Below are 24,696 nucleotides of genomic sequence, written 5' to 3'. Positions count from 1 at the left end.
GTCCCTTCTTCTCCACATCCTCACCAGCATTTCTTATTGCCTGTCTTTTTGATAAAAGCTTTTCTAACTGGGGTGAGATGACATCTTATTGTAGTTTTATTTGCCTTTCTCTGGTAATCAGTAATGTTAAGCACCTTTTTTTTTCTTTTTTTTTTTTTTGAGACAAAGTCTCACTCTGTCGCCAGGCACCAGGCTGGAGTGTAGTGGCGCCATCTCGGCTCACTGCAACCTCCGCCTCCTGGGTTCAAGCGATTCTCCTGCCTCAGCCTCCCGAGTAGCTGGGACTACAGGTGCACACCACCACGCCCAGCTAATTTTTGTATTTTTAGTAGAGACGGGTTTTCACCATGTTGGCCAAGATGGTCTTCATCTCTTGACTCGTGATCCGCCTGCCTCGGCCTCCCAAAGTGCTGGGATCACAGGCGTGAGCCACCGCACCTGCCCAGCACCTTTTTCATTTGCCTGTTTGCCATTTAAAAAACCCACAATAAGCAGTTACTTTACACATGTTAAAACGACTATTATTAATATGGCAAAAGAAGACGTTTGTATGTCTTCTTTGGAGAAATGTCTATTCAGATCTTTTGCCCGTTTTAGATCGGATTATTAGATTTTTTCCTACTGAGTGAACTTCTTACACACACGCTGGCTATTACTCTCTTGTCAGGTAGTTTGCAAATGTCTTCTCGTGTAGTTGTCTCTTCACTTTGCTGTTTCCTTCGATGTGCAGCAGCTTTTTAACTGCAGAGGACCCCATTTGTCTGTTTTTGCTTTGGTTGCCTGTCTCGTGGGGCATTACTCAGTAAATGTCATGAAGAGTTTCCCCCATGTTTTTTTGTGATAGTTTCATAGTTTGAGGTCGTGCATTTAAATCTTTAATCTATTTTGATTTGAGTTTGTGGTGAGAGACAAAAGTCTAGTTTCTTTCTTCTGCATGTGGATATCCAGTTTTCCCAACACCATTGATTGAAGAGCTTATCCTTTCCCCAAAGGAAATTGTCAAACTACTTTTCACGGCGGCTGAAGTAACTTATACTCCCACCAGCGGTGTATATACGTTCCCAAGAGAAAGAGAATTCTTAAACATCCCTGGTGGGAATTTAAGTTGGTACAGCCATTTTGGGAAATAATATGAACCTCAAAAACTAAAAATAGTATTACCGTGTGATCCAGCAATGCCACTTCTGGGTATGTACCCCGGTGGAATGATTTATTGATTGATTTTGAATATTGACTGATGCTGTCTCTAAATATAATATATAAATGGAATTTCATAACGAAAGTATTTGCCAAAATTGATCTGCCAAAAGACGTCTGCTCTCACAGTTTTATTTCAATCTTTTAAAATATATTAAGACTTATTTTGTGGCCTGACATATAATCTACCCTGAAGAATGTCTTGTGTTTATTTGAGAAAGATGTATATTATATTGCTGTTGGATGAAATATCCCACATATGTCCATTAGGTCTATTTGCTCTAGAGTGTAGTTTAAATCTGACATTTTCTCACTGATTTTCTGTCTGGATAATCTCTCCATTTCTGAAAGTAGGGTATGTAATTCCCTTGCTATCATTGTCCTACAGTCTGTCTCCCCCTAAGGTCTACTATTATTTGCCTTATCTATTCAGAAGCTCTGATATTGGGTCCATACATAATATTTACAGTTTTTTTTTTAAAATGAACAGATCTCTTCATCGTGATACGATGACCTTCTTTATATCATTTTACAGGTTTTGACTGAAAGTCCATCTTCTGTGATAGGAGTATAGCTCTCTGTGCTCTTTTAGGGTCCAATTGCATGAAATATCTTTCCATGGCTTCACTTTCAGTCTACATGTATCATTAAAACAGCTTTGTCAATTTATTGATTGATTTTGAATATTGACTAATGCTGTCTCTAAATATAATATATAAATGGAATTTCATAACGAAAGCATTTGCCATTGTAAGGCATTTTTGCTAGCAGAATTTCCTGTGATAAAATTTACACTAGTGATGTTATATTATATATTCTGTTATCACTCCACAATACCCAGAGGGTAGTTTGTAACATACTAACACAATCGTTCATAAAAACCTATGGCATATATGCATACAACATATTATTTCGCTATTTTCTGCTTATTTTGAGTCTTTTTTTTTTTTTTGAGACGGAGTTTCGCTCTTGTTACCCAGGCTGGAGTGCAATGGCGCGATCTTGGCTCACCGCAACCTCCACCTTCTGGGTTCAGGCAATTCTCCTGCCTCAACCTCCTGAATAGCTGGGATTACAGGCACGCGACACCATGCCCAGCTAATTTTTTGTATTTTTCGTAGAGACGGGGTTTCACCTTGTTCACCAGGATGGTCTCGATCTCTTGACCTCATGATCCACCTGCCTCGGCCTCCCAAAGTGCTGGGATGACAGGCGTGAGCCACCGCGCCCGGCCCATACTAACACAATCGTTAATAAAAACCTATAGCATATATGCATACAACATATTATTTTGCTATTTTCTGCTTATTCTTCAGGTAGTAAGTTTAAAGCAAATTTGCTCACCTATAATCTCTGCCTATAGTTGGTATGTATTATACAACCATATTTACGTAGTTAAAAGAGTTATAGCTATTAATCAAATTGATCAATTGTGTGCTATTTTAAATGTGTTTTTATTCATGTATTCATTCATGAATACTTACTGATTGTGAGGGATTGATAATGACTGGTGTTGATTCATTATTTTTTAATTACTAGTGGAAAACGAAAATCACTGTGACTTCATTAAGCTCCGAGATATGCTTCTTTGTACCAATATGGAAAACCTAAAAGAAAAAACCCACACTCAGCACTATGAATGTTATAGGTACCAAAAACTGCAGAAAATGGGCTTTACAGATGTGGGCCCAGACAACCAGCCAGTTAGGTGAGTAAAAATATTGCTTGCTCTGGCAAGTACTGGAGCACCCCTACCCCCCCAAAAAAAGAAAAAAAATATACTGCCAGCCCAACCAAATGGATAATTTAGGAGTTCCCTAAACACAGGTAAAATAATTTGAGTAAGAGAATAATCATTCTCCTTCCATCCTGAACCATGTTGAATGTGAGGTGTTTTTATCGTCTTTTGATGAAGATAGAGATAGTATGAAGAACGTGCTGCGGGACCTCTTATGAAAGAACGGATAAAGAAAAAGATGAAAAACTGTTAGCCAAGTTTGACAAAAGATACTAAGAAGGGTTTCATGGGGAAAGCAGCTGAAAAACAGTACTACAGTGTCCTGGAAGTTACATGAGAAAACTTTGAGAGCATGTGTGTTTCTCTGTCTTGAAGAATAGAGCCTGGCACAGTGGCTCCCACCTGTAATCCCCGCACTTTGGGAGGTGGGCAGATCACCTGAGGTCAACAGTTTAAGACCAGCCTGGCCAACATGGCAAAACCCGTCCCTAATAATACAAAAATAATTAGGCGGGCATGCTGGTGGGGACCTGTAATCCCAGCTACTCAGGAGGCTGAGGCAGGAGAATCGCTTGAACCTGGGTGTTGGAGGTTGCAGTGAGCCGAGATTGTGCCACTGCACTCCAGCCTGGGCGACAAAGCTAGACCCCATCTCAAAAGAACAAAACAAAACAAAACAAAAATAATAAAAAAAGAAAAAGAAAAAGGACTTGTGTCACTATTATATACACTATGTCACTACAGTGTTTATAATCCAGCTATATCAATTGTTCTCTGCAGACCCAAAATTTAACTATCGTAAATGAATGATAATGATATTTTGAGAGACTCTTTGCTTTATTTTAGATGATTTTGAAAATCGTCTCTCATCTGAATTTTGACAATGTTTCCCTGAATTTGATTGTCAAAAGATGTGAAGAAATACATGATGTGCTGGAAAATGTGGGGATAAGAATTCACTCACATAAGTGTGGGAACGTTCTTTACATATACTCTCTGTATACTCTGAGCTCAAATACCGCGCCTCAGTTTTTACATCGTATGATAAGGAAATTTCCATCTGCTAAACATGAGACCCCGTTGGCAAATCTCCTTATATAAGATGTAACATACAACATACATTTTTACATGTTTCTGCTAGCATTCACTTTATTTTATCTTTCGAGATGGTGTCTTGCTCTGTCTCCCAGGCTGGAGTGCAGTGGTGCAATTCTGGCTCACTGAAACCTCCATCTCCCGGGTTCAAGCGATTCTTCTACTTCATTTTAATACAAGACTAAGAAAACGTTTCTCTTTAGTTTTCAAGAAATCTTTCAAGCCAAAAGACAGGAGTTCTATGATCAATGTCAGAGGGAAGAAGAAGAGCTGAAACAGAAATTTGTGCAGCAAGTCAAGGAGAAAGAAGCAACATTTAAAGCAGCTGAAAAAGAGGTCAGTACTGACAGTTCGATATGATTTGTATTCATTTTTAGGTGCCCTATTAATCTGGGGGTTTTAATCTCAAGAGTTCAGTTGACGTTTTTGGAGGATACTTACTAGTTTTCAAAAAGTAGTTTTTTACATGTAGATTTGAAAATAGCCTTGACAAAATCAGTCTGCAGTTTTTTTTTTCCTAGAGCAGTTGGAAAATTTTCCCTTTAAATAACCCTTAAGTGAATTTCATAAAAATGTATTTATTTTATTTATAAAATAATTTTTTATGCATAAAGTTTAATTTGTGACAAACCCAAGCTATTTACATCTGAGAAGAGTCTCGTACTATCTAACGCTATTAATGCACTAGACAATTGTCTTCACTTTTATAAGCAAGCAAATTGTTCACTAATGCTCGCCTTAATTAATGAGAAAATTTTAAGTTGGTAAATTATGTATTATTTATTCCATGTCATTTCTAGTAAAATGGAAAAGAAGGCTATTAATATAATTTTAATTATTTGCCACAGATATGTTTTTGGTGAAAACATACTTTTAAAACCGTAATTTCTTTCTCTCAAGGGTAGGTGGCTTTAGTTGAAGAATATTTGGTTTTATTAGATAAATTGGAACATAAACTTGCTTTTTCATAAAAACAAAGTGGTGATTAGGTGCTACAGGCCAGATGTCTCACTCAGAGACAGTTGAATTATAAGTAATAAAAATTCTGGCCAAGCTCGGGGACTCAAGGCTATAATCCCAGCACTTCAACAGGCTGAGGAGGGTGGATCACCTAAGGTCAGGAGTTCAAGACTAGCCTGGCCACCATAGTGAAACCTGTCTCAACAGAAAATAGAAAAATTGGCAGGGCTTGGTGGTGCACACCTGTAATCCCCGCTACTCAGTAGGCAGAGGTTGCAGTGAGCCGAGATTGGGCAACTGCCCTCCAGCCTGGGTGACAGTGAGATCCATCTCAAAAAACAAAAAAAAAAAAGCAAAAAAAAAAAAAAATGTCATTAGCTTGGGTATAAATGGAAAGTTTGGATGTATACCAGGGTATGTCGTGGCATCCAAGAACGAGAGGCATAGCTGGGTCTCATGAAGACTTAAACTGAGACTAGGAAGTGGCCAGAAACCAGAGCAGCCATTTAAATTTTCTCTCTCTCCCGCACCCTGCTTCCCTTAGTTATGAACCTTATTCTTGTACGTCTGCTTCTTTTTTTTCTTTCTGGAGATGAGTTTCTTTTCCATATCTCAACTATGTGTTCTCTTTGTGTTGATTACATATCTTCATGATTGTCAACTAATGCTGCAATGAGCATGAGAGTGTAGATTTCTCTTTGACAATCTGATTTTATTTCCTTTGAATATGTAACTATTAGTGGGGTTGCTGAACCATATGGTTATTCTATTTTCAATTGTTTAATGAATTCCCAGATTTTTAAAAATAATATCTGTCCTAATTTATATTTTTATCAAGATTTCATAAAATCATTCTTGCACACACTTATCTTTCTTTTTTTTTTTTTTGGTAATAGCCATTGTGACAGATATGAGGTATTATCTAATTGTGGCTGTAATTGGCATTTATCTGATGATTAATGATGCTGAGTATTTTTTATACCCCTATTTGCCTTTCATGTCTTCTTTAAAAAAAATGTGCAGGTTCAGCCAGGCACAGTGACTCACTCCTGTAATCCCAGCACTTTGGGAGGCTGAGGTGGGTGGATCATTTGAGGTCAGGAGTTCGAGACCAGCCTGACCAACATGGTGAAACCCAGTCTCTATTAAAAATACAAAAAAGTAGCTGGATGTGGTGGTGCACACCTGTAGTCCCAGTTAATCTGGAGGCTGAGGCAGGAGAATCGCTTGTACCTGGGAGGTGGACTCCATCTTAAAAAAAAAAAGGTTAAGTTCTTTGCCGATTTTCGGAATGAGGTTGTGTTCATACTATTGAAATATTTGAGTTCTTATATATTTGGGCATAACCCCCTTATCAGATGTATGGTTCACAAATATTTTCTCACATTTCCTAATTAGTTTCTTTACTCTGTTGATTTTTTTTTTCCTTTAGATGTGCAGGAGCTTTTTAGCTTGATAAAAATTTTAATTGTCCGTGTTTGCCCATGTTGTCTGCACTTTGGAGTTTGTATTCAAAAAATCATTCCTCAGACCCAAGTAAAGAAACTTATCCCTACCTTTTTTTCTTTTTTGAGACAAAGTCTTACCCTGTCACCCAGGCTGGAGTGCAATGACTCCATCTTGACTGACTGCAACCACCACCTCCCGGGTTCAAACGATTCTCCTGTCTCGGCCTCCTGAGTAGTTGAGATCACAAGTGCCCGCCACCATGCCCAGCTAATTTTTGTATTTTTAGTAGAGACAGGTTTCACCATGTTGGCCAGGCTGGTCTCGAACTCCTGACCTTGTAACCCATCTGCCTCTACCTCCCAAAGTGTTGGGATGACAGGCGTGAGCCACCACACCCAGCCCAAAACCCAGGTCTTAGTGTCTCATTTAAAAATGTTCACTCTTGGCCGGGCACGGTGGCTCAAGCCTGTAATCCCAGAACTTTGGGAGGCCAAGGCGGGTGGATCACAAGGTCAAGAGATCGAGACCATCCTGGTCAACATGGTGAAACTCCGTCTCTACTAAAATACAAAAAATTAGCTGGGCATGGTGGCACATGCCTGTAATCCCAGCTACTCAGGAGGCTGAGGCAGGAGAATTGCCTGAACCCAGGAGGCGGAGGTTGAGGTGAGCCGAGATCACACCATTGCACTCCAGCCTGGGTAACAAGCATGAAACTCCGTCTCAAAAAAAAAAAAAGTTCACTCTTGCCGGGCACAGTGCCTCACTCTCGTAATCCCAGCACTTTGGGAGGCCAAGGCAAGCGGATCACCTGAGGCCAGGAGTTTGAGACCAGCCCAGCCAACATGTGAAATCCTGTCTCTACGAAAAATACAAAAATTAGCTGGACATGGTGGCAGGCACCTGCAATCCCAGCTACTCGGGAGGCTGAGACAGGAGAACTGCTTGAACACAATAGGCAGAGGTTGCGGTGAGCCAAGATCGCACCACGGTGCTCTCACCTGGGCAACAGAGCGAGACTCTGTCTCAAAAAAAAAAAAAAAAAAAACGAAAAAGAAAAAGACGTGGGTTTGAATTTTAGTTTCGTCACTTGCTAGTTCTGTGGGCAGATACATAATCTCTTTGGGTCTCCATTTTCCTGTTCTGGATATGGTACTGGGGTACAGTATCAACTTCGAAGGGATAGCAATGACATACAGTAGTTGTTATTCCCCTCATATGATCATGCCACATTTACACACCTGTTAGAATAGAAAGAATTATCTAAAGTAGGCCAGGCACAATGGCCCACGCCTGTAATTCCGACACTTTGGAAGGCCAAGGCAGGTGGATCACTTAAGGTCAGGGGTTCAAAAGCAGCCTAGCCAACATGGCGAAACCCTGTCCCTACTAAAAATATAAAAATTAGCTGGGCATGAGGATGTGGACTCATAATTCCAGCTACTCAGGAGGCTGAGGCAGGAGTATCGCTTGAACATGGGAAGCAGAGGTTGCAGTGAGCCAAGATCATGCCATTAGATGGGAGTCCAGAGCAAGACTCCATCTAGAAAACAAAACAAAGCAAACAAAGGAATTATTTAAAGTAGTAGACTCCTTCATTCTATTCAAAGTTTTCTCCTTGGGTGTCAATATTTGCATTTCTTAACTGATACTGCTACATAAAATGAGAAGATGGATTGGTTCGTGAAGGTGGCATTTCCCATGACAGTCACCAAATGACTTCCTTTAGATCAGCAATCAGGTTCTAAGCCTGGGCATGGTGGTTCACACTTGCGATCCCAACACTTCCGGCAGCCAAGATGGGAGGATTCCTTGAAGCCAGACTGGACAACATAGCAAGACCCCATCTCTACAAACAATAACAATTTAAAAATTAGTCAAGTGTGGTGGCAAACACCTATAGTTTGCCAGATGTTTGGGAGGCTGAGGTGGGAGAATCGATTGAGTGCAGCAATGTGAGGCTACAGTGAGCTATGATTACGCCGCTGCGCTCCAGCCTGGGTGACGGAATGAGGTCTGACTCAAAAAAAAGAAAAAAAAATATTTTTCTAGGAAATTTATCATTTCAAAGCCTTCTTTGCTTACTTTACCAAGGCACTGCTTGATCAGATGCTTTTTATTTTTATTTATTTATTTATTTTTGAGACGGAGTTTCTCTCTTGTTACCCAGGCTGGAGTGCAATGGCGCGATCTCGGCTCACCGCAACCTCCGCCTCCTGGGTTCAGGCAATTCTCCTGCCTCAGCCTCCCGAGTAGCTGGGATTACAGGCACACACACACCCGGCTAATTTTTGGTATTTTTAGTAGAGACGGGGTTTCACCATGTTGACCAGGATGGTCTCGATCTCTCGACCTCGTGATCCACCCGCCTCGGCCTCCCAAAGTGCTGGAAGCACAGAGTTTCTAATCCTCAGCACTATTGACGTTTTCGCTCAATGTTTCGTCGTTCGTGTCTTAAGCACCGCGTGTGTAGAAGCATCTCTGGTGTCTGCTTGCCAGGTGCCAATAACATCGCTTTGCAAAAGTCGCAGCAACCAAAAATGTCTCCACATATTGTCAGATGTTCCCTGGGGCTGGTGGGCAAAATTGCCCCTGATTGACAACCACGGCCCTGAAGGAAGGGTAGGGGCATGAAACGAGAGTGTGTCGCCGGCTGGTTATGCCCTTATTTCACCACCAGAGGTCTCCCTAGACCACATCATGGGTCTAACCTGGCCCATCCAGGGCTCTGGCCGCCAACCAGAGAGATTGTTACGACGTGGCGGACGGTGACAGCAGGTTTTGCACCCTAACGCAGTTGCAGTGGATCAGTCTCCCACGCAGAAGTCTGAATAAACTCGGTAACTACTGTTCTGCAAAGGAGGGGAGCATAACTCCTCACTCCTTAAGCGTAAGCTGTGCCTGCCGACTTCTGCCCGAAGAATATGACAAGGAGTGGGAGCAGTTCCCACAGTGGGGGAACCTGACAATCAGCCAGCTGATCCAGGAGAACATCAACACTGATGACTCGTATTGACAGTACGTGCCCTTGAGATGATGCCCTAAACATGGCACTTTACCTCTGTGTCTTCCCCGCAAACAGACAGGACCCCAGTCTAGTCATGAGAAAAGCATCAGACAAATCCTAATCGAGGGGTGGCCTGCAATAGGCCTGATGAGAACTCGTCAACACTGTGATGAGCATCAGAACTGGCCGGGCGCGGTGGCTCATGCCTGTAATCCCAGCACTTTAGGAGGCTGAGGGGGACAGATCACCTGAGGTCAGGTGTTTGAGACCAGCCTGGCCAAAATGGTGAAACCCCATTTCTATAAAAATACAAAAATTAGGGCCGGGCGCGGTGGCTCAAGCCTGTAATCCCAGCACTTTGGGAGGCTGAGGCGGGTGGATCACGAGGTTAAGAGATCGAGAGCATCCTGGTCAACATGGTGAAACCCCGTCTCTAATAAAAATACAAAAATTAGCTGGGCATGGTGGCGCGTGCCTGTAATCCCAGCTACTCAGGAGGCTGAGGCAGGAGAATTGCCTGAACCCAGGAGGCGGAGGTTGCCGTGAGCCGAGATCGCGCCATTGCACTCCAGCCTGGGTAACAAGAGCGAAACTCCGTCTCAAAAAAAAAAAAAAGAAACTGTGCTTAACAGCTTCATAAAAGCTACAGATAATGCTCAAAGGGATATATTGTAATGAGAAGACGGAAAAGACCTTATTTTCTGAAAAAAGGATGAGTTCTTTAAAAAAAATGTACAGCTGGAAGGGTAGCAGAATATGCCACACCAAATACGCCATTCTGGCATATTATTTTGAGCTGAAGACAGTTGGGAAGAAGCAAATACGAAGAAGACTCTCTGCCCTCCCCGTGTTTGTCTAAAAGCAGGTCATACATTTGTAAAGGCGGCCCCTGTCCTGAGACAAAGTCTCTTGCCCAGGCTGAAGTGCAGTGGCACCGTCATAGTCCACTGCAGCCTTGACCTCCCAGGCCCAAGCCATCCTCCCGCCTCAGCCTCCTGAGTAGCTGGGACTACAGGCTTGTGCCAAGCTGGGCTAATTTTTCTATTTCTTGTAGAGACAGGGTCTCCCTGTGTTGCCCAGGCTGGCCTCAAACTCCTGGACCCACGTGATCTGCCTGCTTTGGCCTCCCACAGGGCTGTGATTACAGGCGTGAGCAACTCCGCCTGGCCAATTTACTTTTGAGTCAGGGCCTCACCCTGTGGACGAAGGTGCAGTGCAGCAGCATGATTATAGTTCAATGCAGCCTCGAACTTCCAGGCTTAAGGAATCCTCTTCCCTCCTCGGCTGACCAAGTTGCTAGGGCAACAGCCAGTTGCCATCACACATGGCTAATTTTTGTTTTATTTCTATTTATTTATTTGAAGACGGAGTTTCGTGCTTTTTCTTTCCTTTTGACATGGAGTTTCAGTCTTGTTGCCCGGGCTGGAGAGCAATGGCATGATCTCAGCTCACTGCAATTTCTGCCTCCCGGGTTCAAGCGAGTGTCCTGCCTCAGCCTCCTGAGTATCTGGGATTACAGGCATGCGCCACCACATCCAGCTAATTTTGTATTTTTAGGAGAGATGGAGTTTCTCCACGTTGGTCAGGCTTGTTTCAAACTCCCAATATCAGGTGATCCACCCACCTCGGCCTCCCAAAGTGCTGGGATTACAAGCATGAGCCACTGTACGAGCCCCCAATTTTAAAATTGTTTTTTCTATAGAGATGGGGATCTCTCTATATTGCCAAGGCTGGTTTCAAACTGTTGGCCTCAAGGGATCCTCCCAACCCAGCCTCCCAAAGTGCCGGGATTACAATACTGAGCCACCCCACTCAGTCCATTATTTTAGCCCATAATTTTCTTAATTTTGAGAGGGAGGAAAAAAACACCTCCCAGTCCTATTACAACTACAATCTGCAACTATTTTCACTTGTATCTCAGATTCTACACATGCATATTTCTACGTCATTGCCATTAATGAATATAACCACTTATATTCTGCTCTTTTCACTGAATCGAATATTTGAAATATTTTTTATTTCTGGTGTCTCTGTCTTATATATATATGTGTGTGTGTGCATGTATATATTTCTTTTCTTCTTCTTCTTTTTTTTTTTGGTGAAGTTTTGCTCTTGTTGCCCAGGCTGGAGTGCGGGAGTGCGATCTCAGCTCACTGCAACCTCTGCCCAAGAGGTTCGAGTGATTCCTCTGCCTTAGCCTCCCAAGTAGCTGAGATTACAGGCGTGTGCCACCATGCCAGGCTAATGTTTTTGTATTTTTAGTTGAGACGGGGTTTTGCCATGTTGGCCAGACTGGTCTTGAACTCGCGACCTCTGGCAATTCGCCTGCTTGGCCTCCCAAAGTGTTGGGATTACAGGCATGAGCCACCGAACTGGCCTGTTGGCTCATTTTTCTTTTTTGTTTGTTTATTTTTAGACAGAGTCTTGCTCTGTTGTCCCGGCTGGAGTGCAGTGGTGCAATCTTGGCTCACTGTAACCTCTGCCTCCCGGGTTCAAGAAATTCTCCTGCCTCAGCCTCCTGAGTTGCTGGGATTACAGGTACACGCCACCCCACCCGGCTAATTTTTGTATTTTTAGTGGAGACGGGGTTTCGCCATGTTGGCCAGGCTGGTCTCTAACTCCCGACCTCAGGTGATCCGCCCACCTCCACCTCCCAAAGTGCTGGGATTGCAGGCGTGAGCCACCGCCCGGCCGGCTTGTCCTTTTCCACAGCAGCCTCGTGGTCATTTATTTCCTTGGTGTCCAGGATAATGTCCAGGATAATTTCTATTTCTGATTGTATTTGTTTGAGTTTTCTCTGTTTTTTCCTTAGTTTCTCTAAGTTGTTCATTTATCTTTAAAAAAAAAACTGACTTATTTCACTGACTTTTTCCTATTGTTTTTCTAGTCTATATCGTATTTATTTTTGCTACGATTTTTATGATTTTATTGCTTTTACTGACTGCACTAGGTATGGTTTTTTCTCTTTCCTTGAGGTGTGAAATTACATTATTTGATCTATTTTTTAAAATATAGGCATTTATTGCAATAAACTTCACTCTTAAACTGCTTCTGCTGTATTCCAAACTATTGATATGTTTTTATCTTCATTTGTATCAAGATATGTATATTTTTAAATTTTAATTTTTAATTTTTGTGAGTACACAGTAGGTATACATATTTATGGGATACATTAGATTTTTTTTTTTTTTTGAGACGGAGTTTCGCTCTTGTTACCCAGGCTGGAGTGCAATGGCGCGATCTCGGCTCACCGCAACCTCCGCCTCCTGGGTTCAGGCAATTCTCCTGCCTCAGCCTCCTGAGTAGCTGGGATTACAGGCACGCGCCACCATGCCCAGCTAATTTTTGTATTTTTAGTAGAGACGGGGTTTCACCATGTTGGCCAGGATGGTCTCGATGTCTTGACCTCGTGATCCACCCGCCTCGGCCTCCCAAAATGCTGGGATTACAGGCGTGAGCCACCGCACCCGGCCTACATTAGATATTTTGATACAGGCACACCATGTTTATAACCACATCAGGGTAAATGGGGTACGTATCACTTCAAACATTGGTCCTTTGTGTTACAAGAAATCTAATTATACTCAGTTATTTTAAAAAGTACAACATTATTATTATTGAATATGGTCACCCTGTTATGCCATCAAATATTGGGTCTTACTTATTCTTTCTAACTCTATTTCATATCTGTTATCCGTCTTCAGTCCCCCTACCCCTGCTACCCTTCCCAGCCTCTGGTAATCATCATTCCATTCTCTATCTACGAGTTCAATTGCTTGGCTGGTTTTTTTTTTCTTTTTTTGAGATGAAGTCACTCTGTCGCCCAGACTGCAGCGTGGCGGTGGGATCTCAGCTCACTGTAACCTCTGCCTGCTGGGTTCAGGCGATTCTTCTGCCTCAGCCTCCCAAGTAGTTGGAATTACAGGTGTGCACCACCACACCCAACTAATTTTTGTATTTTTAGTAGAGACAGAGTTTTACCACGTTGGCCAGGCTGGTCTCAAACTCCTGAACTCAGGTGATCCACCTGCCTCAGGCTCCCGAAGTGCTGGGATTACAGGTGTGAGCTACTGTGCCTGGCTGAGTGTGTTTTAATTTTTAGCTGCCGCAAGTAAGTGAGAACATGTGAAGTTTATCATTCTGTGCCTGGCTTATTTCACTTAACATAAGGTCCTCCGCTTCCAACCATGTTGTTGCACGTGACAGGCTCTCACTCTTTTTTATGGCTGAATAGTAGTCCGCTGGGTATATGTGACATATTTTTTTATCCACTCATCTGTTGGTGGATGGATTGCTTCCAAATTTTGGTTATTATGAATAGTGCTTCAATAATAAAATAACTCTTTCTGTTATTGATTTCTAATATACCATGGCGATAAAAAGACACACAATATGATTTCAAATGTTTAAAATTTGTGAAGACTCACTCTGTGGCCCAGGATACGATCTGTGTTGGAGAATGTTCCTGTGCTCTTGAGAAGAGTGCATTCTGCTGTTGGGTGAAATGATCTATATGCCTGGTGGGTCTACTTGGTCGAGAGTTACTGACACCTACCGTTTCCCTACTTACCATCTGGATGGACCGTCTAGTGTTGAAAGTGGTTCTGTTCTTACGTTGCTGTGAGCTCCTTCCTTCAGGCCTGTTGATGTTAGGTGTTCCAGTGTTGTCATATAGAACCTCTGATTCTCTGTTGTCATAGAGAGCCTATCATTCTATAATATGACTGTTATAACCTCTTCCTGAATGGATCTCTTTATTATATAGTGATGACAAAATTTGACCAAACCCGAATTGTCTGCAATAAGTGTACCTGCCCTGTCCCCGTTTGCCTGTAATTTGCGTGGAGTATCTTTTTGTTTTTGAGATGGAGTCTCACTCTGTCACCCAGGCTGGAGTGCAGTGGTGTGATCTCGGCTCCCTGCAACCTGTGCCTCCTGGACTCAAGAGATTCTTCTGCCTCAGCCTCCCCAGGAGCTGGGACTACAGGTGCCACCACCATGCCTGGCTAATTTTTTTTTCTATTTTTGTTAGAGATGGGGTTTCACTGTGTTGGCTAGACTGGTCTTTTTTTTTTTTTTAAATGGAGTTTTGCTCTTGTTGCCCAGGCTGCAGTGCAATGGCGTGATCTCAGCTCACTGCAACCTCTGCCTCCCAGGTTCAAGCAATCCTCCTGTCTCAGTCTCCTGAGTAGCTGGGATTACAGGCGCATGCCACTACAGCCAGCTAATTTTTGTATTTTTAGTAGAGACGGGGTTTCATCATATTGGTCAGGCTGGTCTCGAACTCCTAAGGTGATCCACCCACCTTGGCCTCCCAAAGTGCTGGGACCACAGGCGTGAGCCACCACGCCCGGCCCGAGTGGGTCTAATCTGTCTACTGTTCAAGGCATTTTTATAGGTAAGGACTTACTATTATCATTTTATTCATTATTTTCTGACTGTTTGGTAGTTCCATTTTTCCTCTCTTTCTGTCTTCCTTTGTGATTTGCTAGTATTTTTTGTAGTGATATGCTTTGATTTTTCTCTTTTTGACATGGAGTTTTACTCTTGTTGCCCAGTGAACTCCAGCCCAGGCTGGAGTGAAATGGCAAAATCTCAGCCCACTACAACCTCCACTTCTCTGGTTCAAGCAATTCTCTTGCCTCCGCGTCCCAAATAGCTGGGATTACAGGCAGGCGCCACCATGCCCGGCTACTTTTACTTCTTTTGAGATAGTGTTTTGCTCTGTTGCCCGGGCTGGAGTGCGGTTGTGAAATCTCAGCTCATTGCAGCCTCCACCTCTGGGGTTCAAGTGATTTTCCTGCCTCAGCCTCTTGAGTAACCGGGATTATGGGCACTCACCACCCCTTCCACCTAATTTTTGTATTTTTAGTAGAGACAGGGTTTTACCACGTTGGCCAGGCTGGTCTCGAACTTCTGACCTTAGGTGATCCACAAACCTTGGTTTCCCAAAGTACTGGGATTACAGTCGTGAGCCAGGCCTGGCCTCTACTTTTTTAACTTTTGTGTATCAATTACAAAAGTATGGAATTTTGGGAGTATGGCCACCATTATATAAAAATCACTGGAGGTAATGGTTTTGGACTGAGTTTCTGCCCTATGTCCCAACAGACCTGGCCCAGATCAGGCCAAACCGGCATGAAGATGTTATTTTATTTTAATTCACTGGGTTAAACAGCGTTAATCTTGGTTGTCTGGGCTTCTTGGCACAGTGAGAAACACTGCACATGATCACGTTTTGTTCTGGGGAAGGGGGCAAGGGCAGGGGAATCACCTTCTTAGAAAGTCCAGCCCAAGTTAGGAGGGCCTAGCGGGTGGGGACAAAACCTTGCCTGTGCCTGTGGCAAAGTGCAGGAGCCCCTACCCCCAAACTAACCTGGGTCCAGCCCCTCTGGGGAAAGAAGGGGTGCATGAATTCCCTGTTTCACAGGTGCCTCCCTGTGGCCCAAGGCCTGCTCCACCCTCCAGCTTGCAGCCCTGGCAGGAGCTGTTTTGTAAAAGTGAAAAGCTCTGAAGGTCACACACTCCAGGTTATGTGTAGGGGCTCAGAGGAGGGAGCCCACCCCTGCGGCCCCCCTGCTGTCCCCTGGCACCCGGGCAAGCTGCAGGGGTAGGGGGGTGTATATAAGAGGAGCAGATCTCATGCCCCAAACTGGAAAGGATGGCATGGCTTTACCAGGGAGGAGATAACCATCCTGCCCTCCATTGCTACCCCCACAAACTGTCCATGTCCTGGGGGGGTACTGTGAGTCCTGGGATTTTCTCCGGTGTCCCTCACCTGCCTATGGCAGCTGTGGAAGGACCCAGGGGTGGAGGACAGGGCTGGGGAGCCCCCTTCTAGTCATACTGTCCGGGCCCTAACTCGGGTGGAGGCAGTGGCGGGCAGCCTGGGCGGTGCCAGCGTTACAGCCGGGGGAGGTGGGGTCAGGCCCCCCCCCCCCGCGGGGCTGGGGTGGGGCAGGAGCAGCGGCTGTGCCGGTGGGGGGCGGTCCCGGGGGCGGGGCCTCAGCCCCGGGGGCGGATCCATGGGCGTGGCCGCTGCACGATCTTCTGGGCACCACAGGGAGCTTCAGCTGCAGGTGGAACGGAGGCAGGTAGCGGGTGAGGGGCCACTGCCCGGGTCCCGGAGGCTGGTGCCGGGGCGGGCGCCGCCTGAAGCTGCTGGGCGGCCTGTTCGCACCCAACAAGCCTTGGAGAGGAAGATGCGTGCGTAGCGGGCGGGGACGGGAAGAAGCCGCAGTCCTGGAGGCTGGTCCTGGGCGCGCAGTGAGGAGGAGGGCAGCCTCCACCTCCTGGGTTCAAGCGCCTCTCCTACCTCAGCCTCCCAAGTCGCTGAGATTACAGGCGTGCACCACCAGGCCCAGCTAATTTTTTTGTATTCTTAGTAGAGACGGGGTTTCACCATGGTGGTCTCGAACTCCTGACCTCAAGTGAGCCACTCGCCTTGGCCTCCCAAAGTGCTGGGTGTGAGCCACCATGCCAGCTTCAAGTTTTAATATTACAGTTATTTTCAGTACTTTTGTCTTTTGACTTTTATGTTAGAGTGAAAAGTGATTTATACACTACCAATGCAGTATTAGAGGATTCTGAAGGGGACAGTATATGCAACTTCACTACTGAATTTTATAGATGTATCTATTTTTTACGGTTTCATGGGATTAATTAGCATTCTTTCTTTCCTTCTTTTTGAGATGGAATGTTGCTCTGTTGCCCAGGCTGGAGTGCGGTGGCACAATCTCAGCTCACTGCAACCTCCACCTCCTGGGTTCAACTGATTCTCCTGTCTCAGTTTCCCGAGTAGTTGAGATTACAGGTGCCCACCACCTGTAGCCATACCTGGCTAATTTTTTTTTGTATTTTTAGTAGAAATGGGGATTGGCCATGTTGGCCATGCTGGTCTTGACCTCCTGACCTCAGGTGATCTACCCACCTCAGCCTCCCAAAATGCTGGAATCACAGGCATGAGCCACCGTGCATGGCTGCATTCTTTCATTTTCACTTGAAAAACTCCCTTAAGCATTTCTTTTGAGGTAGACCTAGTCGTCCTGAATTCCCTCAGCTTCGTTTGTCTAAGACACATGCTATTCTTTCTTTCTGAAGGATAGCGTTGCTGGCAGTTTTTTCTTTCAGCCCTCTGAGTATATTAACTGGTTCTCTCCTCACCTGCAAACTTTCTTCTGAGAGAGCTGCTGATAGTCTACTGAAGGTTCTCTTGTCTGTGTCCCACTTCTCTCTTGCTGCTTCAATATTTTAAAAAGTCTTTGGCGTTTGACTGTTTGATTATATTGTGACTTGGTGAGAATCTATTTGGTTTCGACCTCGTTAAGCATCTTTAAGCTTCATGGATTTGGATGTCTAAATCATTCCCATGATTTAGGTGGTTTTCAGCCATTCTTTTTTAAAATAAGCTTTATTCTCCTTTCTCTACTTTCTTTTCTCAAACTCCCATAACATGACAGTGGTTTGCCTAATGGGGTCTCTTCGGCTTTCTTTGCTCTTTTTTTTTCCCCTTTGTTTTGAGATGGAGTCTTGCTCTGTCACCAGGCTGGAGTGCAATGGTGCGGTCTCAAATCACTGCAGGCTTCGCCTTCCAGGTTCATCAACTCTCCTGCCTCAGTCTCCCAAGTAGCTGGGACTACAGGAGCATGCCACCTCGCCTAATTTTTATGTTTTTAGTAGAGGGTCTCTATGTTGGCCAGGGTCTCACTATGTTGGCCAGGCTGATGTTGAACTCTTGATGTCATGATCAGCCCACTTGGCCCTCCCAAAGTGCTGGGATTACAGGCATGAGCCACTGCGCGTGGCCTTCTTTTCTTTTCTATTCTTCTTTTCTTAGTCCTCTGACTGGATAATTTCAGAAGATCTCTATTCAAGTTTACAAAGTCTCTCTCCTGTTGAAGTTTACTATTGTGTATATCACCCAGTCTGGTCTTGAAACCCTGGGCTCAAGTGATCCACCCACCTTGGCCTCCCAAAGTGCTGAGATTACAAGCATGAGCCACTTTACCCAGTCAGTTCCTGCACTTTGGGAAACTGAGGTGGGAGGATCACTTGAGCTCAGGAATTTGAGACCAGTCCAGGCAACATAGTAGGACCATGTCTCTATATGTTAAAAAAAGCCTTTGGGAGGCCAAGGTGAAAGGATTACATGAGGTCAGGAGTTTGAGACCAGCTTGGACAACATGGTGGAACCCTGTCTTTACGACAAATACAAAAATCAGCTGCGCATGGTAGTTTCAGCTACTCAGGAGTCTGAGGCAGGAGAATCACTCAAACCAAGGAGGTGGTGGTTGTACTGAGCTGAGATTGTGCCACTGCACTCCAGCCTGGGCAACAGAGTAAGACTCCATCTCAAAAAAGAAAAAGAAAAGAAAAATTCCGTATCTGGGTGTTTGCTCATGAGTGTTTAAGATCGTTATTAAGATCATGCCATACGGATGATGGGGGTTTGTCTGATCATGCAAAAAAATCATGGCTTTGGGGTGTTCAGCCATACTGTGCTCTGGTGTCACAACTGTACATTGGTTCCACAGCTGCAGGACAAGCTGGAGCACCTTAAAGTGATTCAACAGGAGGAGATAAAGAAGCTCGAAGGAGAGAAAAAACAGCTGGAGGGAGAAATAATCGACTTTTATAAAGTGAAAGCTGCCTCTGAAGCACTGCAGACTCAGCTGAGCGCCAGTGCGAAGAAAGACAAAGATCGCAAGAAGTGATCATTTCTCTTACTGTGGTTTGAGAGCCCTGTCCTTCTATGGCCCATCTTCCTGTGACGTTGCCTTGGGAGCATTGAACTCTCACTGCAGTTCTCATTTTAAAAATTGGTTTGCTTATTGTATATTTTTCCCAACTAAAGTGTGAGCTCCTAGCTGAGTACAGTGACTCACGCTTATGATCCCAGTACTTTGGGAGGCCAAGGTGGGCAGATCACCTGAGGTCAGGAGTTCGAGAATAGCCCGGCCAACTTGGCGAAACCCCATCTCTACCAAAAATATAAAAATTAGCTCGGCGTGGTGGTGCACACCTGTAGTCCCAGCTACTTGGGAAGCCGAGGCAGGAGGGTGGCTTGTACCCAGGAGGCGGAAGTTGCAGTGAGCAGAGATTGCGCCACTGCACTCCAGCCTGGGTGACAGAGCGCTATGAGCCACCACACCTGGGATGAGCCACCGTGCCCAGCTGACAATGACTTTTATACATACTGTTAAATCATCTTACAGATTTTATAATTGGGAAGAAGAAAAAGTTTACGAAATGATCTTTTAATAGAAACTTTACAAGAACCAGAATCTTTGCTTTGCTCATGTATGTATCCATTCCTAGGCCTAGAACCAGGGCTGTCACTAGCAGCAAGTATTTGTTGAATAAATGGGCCCAGTGACAGTATGTGAGCTATGCTATGTGCATAAATCAAAAATGTAGATTAGTGACTTTCGGAAGATAATTAATGTAACTTCTTACTGCGTTGGAACATGCTGAGTTATATTGCTGAGGAACTCCTATCTTCTCATTTTTTCATCCCAATCGAATGTTATTAAAATTGAAATCAGCAATATTATTCCGTATCTAAAAATACTATTTGTAAACATTATGACTTGGCTGCATTTAGAATAGACTTTTTGGGTAACAATGGTGTAATCCATGGGGATTTTTAGGGCACAGAAGAATTCATGCAAAATTTCGTTTTCTGTTTTCGCAAAGCTATGAAACATATTATATGATAGTATATGGCACATTTTAACTGTTTTCAGAATTTTTTTTAAAAAATTAATGTTTGTTTCCCATATAACTTTGAAATTTATAAATAAATAGTTGCTTGTCTCTTTCAGCTCCAGTTTTATGTGAAATAAGAGTTTCCAGATTTTTGTAACATGCAAAGTTTTAATAAGTCAGAATTCCTGATTTTTGCCAGTCATTTTCTCAATAATTTACTTCTTTTATCTCTTGTTGATTTCTCTGGAGTGACATGTTTTGTTTCTATTCTCATTTCCTTTTGTGTATATTCGAGGTATCTTTAGGTTTTGGTGACTATGAGAATTACGTATAACATCCTAGAGTTATGATATTCTAATCTGAACTTATTTCAACTTGACTTAAATCACATACCGAAATTCTGCAGCTCTATAGCTCTACCCTTTTTCTTCTGGCCTTTTTGTCACCCTTCAGAATGCTCTACTCTTTTTATGTCGTTGATGTAACAAATTATATCTTTATTCATTGCATACCACCTGACAGAGTTATAATTACATTTTATGCCTTTGTCTTTTAAATCCTGAGGAAAATAAAAAGCAGAGTTACTAACCGTAATTACAATAATACTGCTTTTATGTTTCTTTATGAATCTGCCTTTACCAGAGGGCTTTGTATATTCATATAGCTGGCTTATTTATTTCTATACTTAATGCCTAGAGTTCATTTATTTCTACCTGAAGGACTTCCTTTAACATTTCTTGTACGGCAAATTTAGAGAGAAATTTTTTTTTCAGCTTAAAAAAAAATCTGTAAATGTCTTAATGTCTCCCTCATTTTTGACGGACAAGTTTTCCAGCGATAGATTTCCCAGTCGACAGGCTTCTTCATTATTTGAAGTGTGTGATCCACTGCCTACCGGACTTCAAGGTTTCTACTGAGGAATCAGCTGCTAGTGTCCTCCGAATCCCTTGTTTGCGAGAGTCGCTCTTCTCTCTCAGCTTTCAAGATTCTCACTTTTTTTTTTTTTTTGAGACAGAGTCCTGCTCTGTCACCCAGGCTGGAGTGCAGCGATGTGATCCCAGCTCACTGAAACCTCTGTCTCTTGGGTTCAATCGATTATCTCAGCGCAGCCTCCCGAGTAGCTGGGGCTACAGGCATGTGCCACCACACCCAGCTTATTTCTTTGTATTTTTAGCACAAATACAAAGGGGTTTTGCCATGTTGCCCAGGCTGGTGTCAAACTCCTGGCCTCAAGCAATCTGCCTGCTTTGGCCTCCTGAAATGATGGAATTCCAGGCAGGAGTGACAGGCCCCGCCCTGCCTTGTCTTTTGACAGTTTGGCTGTCATGTATCTCAATGTGGGCCTCCTTCCGTTTATCCTACTAAGACTTTGTTGAGTTTTCAGGATTCGTAAATAATCTTGATTCCTTAGCTGCAGGTGTATCTAGGTAGGACATCCCTTTTCTGTCACCGTGCATGGTGAGGGTTGCTGGGGCACTCTGTAAGCAAATTCCCCTAGTGCTTTGGACTGACAACCCTGGGATTGAGTGTTTATTTCTTTGGACTGTTTCTTGGTCCCATCTTAGGACAGTTTGGGGCACTCCCTTGTGGGAACCTCCCTGCAGCCGCTTCTGGGACGACTGCGGCCAAGGGTTTGATGGGAGGAAACAGGTGGCATACCTGATAGGATTCCAAAGAAATGGGCTGGGGAAAGAGGAGAGCCCCGGGACGTCCAGGATGGCGGCGAGGGTCTGTGTGGGCTTCCCCGTGGCCTGCTGGCGTGGTCCCTGAAGGATCCCCCGGACGACAGATGCTCCAAGAGGCCCAGCAGGCTTCACTGGCCAGGCGGAGGATTGAAAATGGCAAACAGTGGCAAGGAAGCCCGGTGGCTGGTGGTGGTGACAGACTGGCTTCTGTTGTGAGCTGTCCACCTGGCCGCAGAGGCTCAGCTGCCTTCTGAAAGCAGGTGCACCAAGTAGAGAAAGAATTACAAGCAGGAAGTGACACGCACTCCTCTGCCACTCTCTTACTCACATGGTGGGAAAAATGGAAGAGGGGGACCTGCCAAGAGGCGCTCAGGAAGCCCATGGCTTCAGTCCTGGCACCAGGGCAGCCTCGGGTGGCGACAGCAGCATGTCCGAGTGATGGAGAAACGCGAAGAAGAGGAAAAAGAGGCAGTGCTGTGTACCCTGAGCTGGCTTCAAACTTGCTGGTGGCTCTGGGTGGCTGGGGGCAGCAGCGGCAGCTCAGTCAGGCCTTGCCAGGTGGGGCTGGGGTGTGTAGCGGCACTCCATGGTGTGGATGGCAGGTCAGCCAGGTGCCGTGGAGCGGGAGGCAATGGTGGCACTCATGGCCCGATGTGTCTGCACTGCCTGATGAAAAGGGGCACACCGGGACTGCGGCACTAAAGAAAAAGAATCCTGACCTCGGGCAAAAGTCTAGTGACACAAGTACAAGGTCCCTCAAACAGCCAACCCCAGGGAGACTGTGGATTAGGAGTTTCTGCGGCTGAGGGGGGACTGCTTTGGACACTCTGGCAGAGGAAGTGTGACCAATGAATGCTCACTGGCTTCCAGTCACCATTGTTCAGGGGGTTGGCCAACACTCTACACTGTTGGGAAGACAGCTCACTGCAGCTTAGCAGACCCTCTTGCAAACACAGGCTCTCACTGCAGATACGCCAGTGCAGGGAGAAACAGCTTATCCTATAAAGGGGTGGGTGGGTGGCCTATTTGCCGGGCCTACAACATCAGCCGTAGCACAACACGGCACACTGGTTAGGCGGCACGCACGTCCCCAGCGGAGAGGGCACCTTATATCTAGCTCTCTGTCTGTAGAACTATAGGCCCTGCTGGGACCGCTACAATATACTGTACTTTTAATTAATTAATTAAGTTATTTTGAGACAGTCTCTATTGCTCAGGCTGAGTGCACTGGTGCAATCTCAGCTCACTGCAACCTCTGCCTCCGAGGCTCAAGTCATTATTGGGGCTCAGCCTCCTGCGTAGCTGGGGTTACAGGCTGGCACCACCACAGCTGGCTAATCTCTGTATTTTTAGTAGAGACAGGGTTTCGCCATGTTGACCAGGCTAGTCTTGAACTCCCGACCTCAAGTGATCCAGCCGCCTCAGACTCCTGAAGTGGCTTGAGACACAGTACCCGGCCTCTCCGCGATACACTTTAGATTTAAAATCAGCCTCAACACCACTCTCAGAAAAACCCCATGAAGTAAGAAAAAGATGGGAACTTGCCTGAGGAAGCTTGATACTCAGAGGGTTCCAGCATGTGTCGGCCCCCAGGTAGACGACTGCCATGGCCGCTCAGCCATCTGCTGACACCACAGGGGGAGAATCTGGTGTCGGCCCCCAGGTAGACGACTGCCATGGCCGCTCAGCCATCTGCTGACACCACAGGGGGAGAATCTGGTGTCGGCCCCCAGGTAGACGACTGCCATGGCCGCTCAGCCATCTGCTGACACCACAGGGGGAGAATCTGGTGTCGGCCCCCAGGTAGACGACTGCCATGGCCGCTCAGCCATCTGCTGACACCACAGGGGGAGAATCTGGTGTCGGCCCCCAGGTAGACTGCCAGAGCCATTAGGCCATCCACTGACACCACAGGGGGAGAATCTGGTGTTGGCCCCCAGGTAGACGACTGCCATGGCCGCTCAGCCATCCGCTGACACCACAGGGGGAGAATCTGGTGTCGGCCCCCAGGTAGACTGCCATGACCGCTCAGCCATCCGCTGACACCACAGGGGGAGAATCTGGTGTTGCAGCCCATGGGCAGAGTTATACACTGTCTGTTTAGTGATCTGCAAGAGCCCCACTCACAAACTCTGCTCACTTGTTCCTGGGCTGGCATGAAGCTCTTGACACTGAGAATGACTCAGTGGTAAAGGACCAATAGTCCACAAACGGAAGGCTATTGTGAGCGGGCATGTTCCTATGGTCCCAGCTGCTTGGAAGGCTGAGGTGGGAAGATGACTTGAGCCCACAGGGTTGACGCTGCAGTGAGCCTTGATCACACCACTACACTATAGCCTACGATCCTGTCTCAAAAAATAAGTAAAAATTAGCCAGGCACAGTGGCACCTGCCTGTAATCCCGGCTACTCAGGAGGCTGAGGCAGGAGAACCACTTGAACCCAGGAGGCGGATGTTGCAGTAGGCTGAGATCATGCCACGGCACTCCAGCCTGGGCAACAGAGCAAGACTCCCTCTCTCAAAAAAAAAAAAAAAAAAAAATCAGTGTGTGCCATGTGGAACTGGGCATAAGGCAGTCTGATCTTTTCCATACTGGCCCGGCTTGCACCAGGCAAGCCAACTTGCCTCCCATAACGAGGGCCTCATTCAAGACACATACAGCTTCCATTAAAACCACGGCTCAATTTCTCAATAAGGGGAGTTCTGTCAAGAGCTTAATTTCTTCCTTTAAGAGGTCATTTTTTTCACTCTATTGGTCCTACTCCCTATGGGCTGCAAAACATAAAATTGCCATTACTGCCTCCTTTTAGGCCCAATCTTGGATGAGGGAGCCTGTGAAGTGTGTTTCTGGATCATTAG

General features: G+C 45.2%; 1 protein-coding gene across 2 annotated transcripts in view; it reads left to right on the top strand.

Moving 5' to 3' along the window:
- SEPTIN14 (septin 14) overlaps positions 1–20,261 on the top strand; it is a 44,676-nt gene extending 24,415 nt beyond the window's left edge. For both annotated transcript variants that reach the window (XM_008984152.5, XM_078353474.1), the window contains 3 exons: positions 2,737–2,905; positions 4,234–4,366; positions 18,980–20,261. In XM_008984152.5, coding sequence (XP_008982400.3) covers positions 2,737–2,905; positions 4,234–4,366; positions 18,980–19,159 — 482 coding nt within the window. In that variant the 3' untranslated portion in view covers positions 19,160–20,261. The remainder of the gene's footprint in view (positions 1–2,736; positions 2,906–4,233; positions 4,367–18,979) is intronic.
- Positions 20,262–24,696: the final 4,435 nt, after the last annotated feature.

This window comes from Callithrix jacchus, chromosome 2, assembly GCF_049354715.1.
Source record: "Callithrix jacchus isolate 240 chromosome 2, calJac240_pri, whole genome shotgun sequence".
NCBI lineage: Eukaryota > Metazoa > Chordata > Mammalia > Primates > Cebidae > Callithrix > Callithrix jacchus.
The sequence above is the reverse complement of the archived record's forward strand: the minus strand, read 5'-3'. Positions and strand labels throughout refer to the sequence as shown.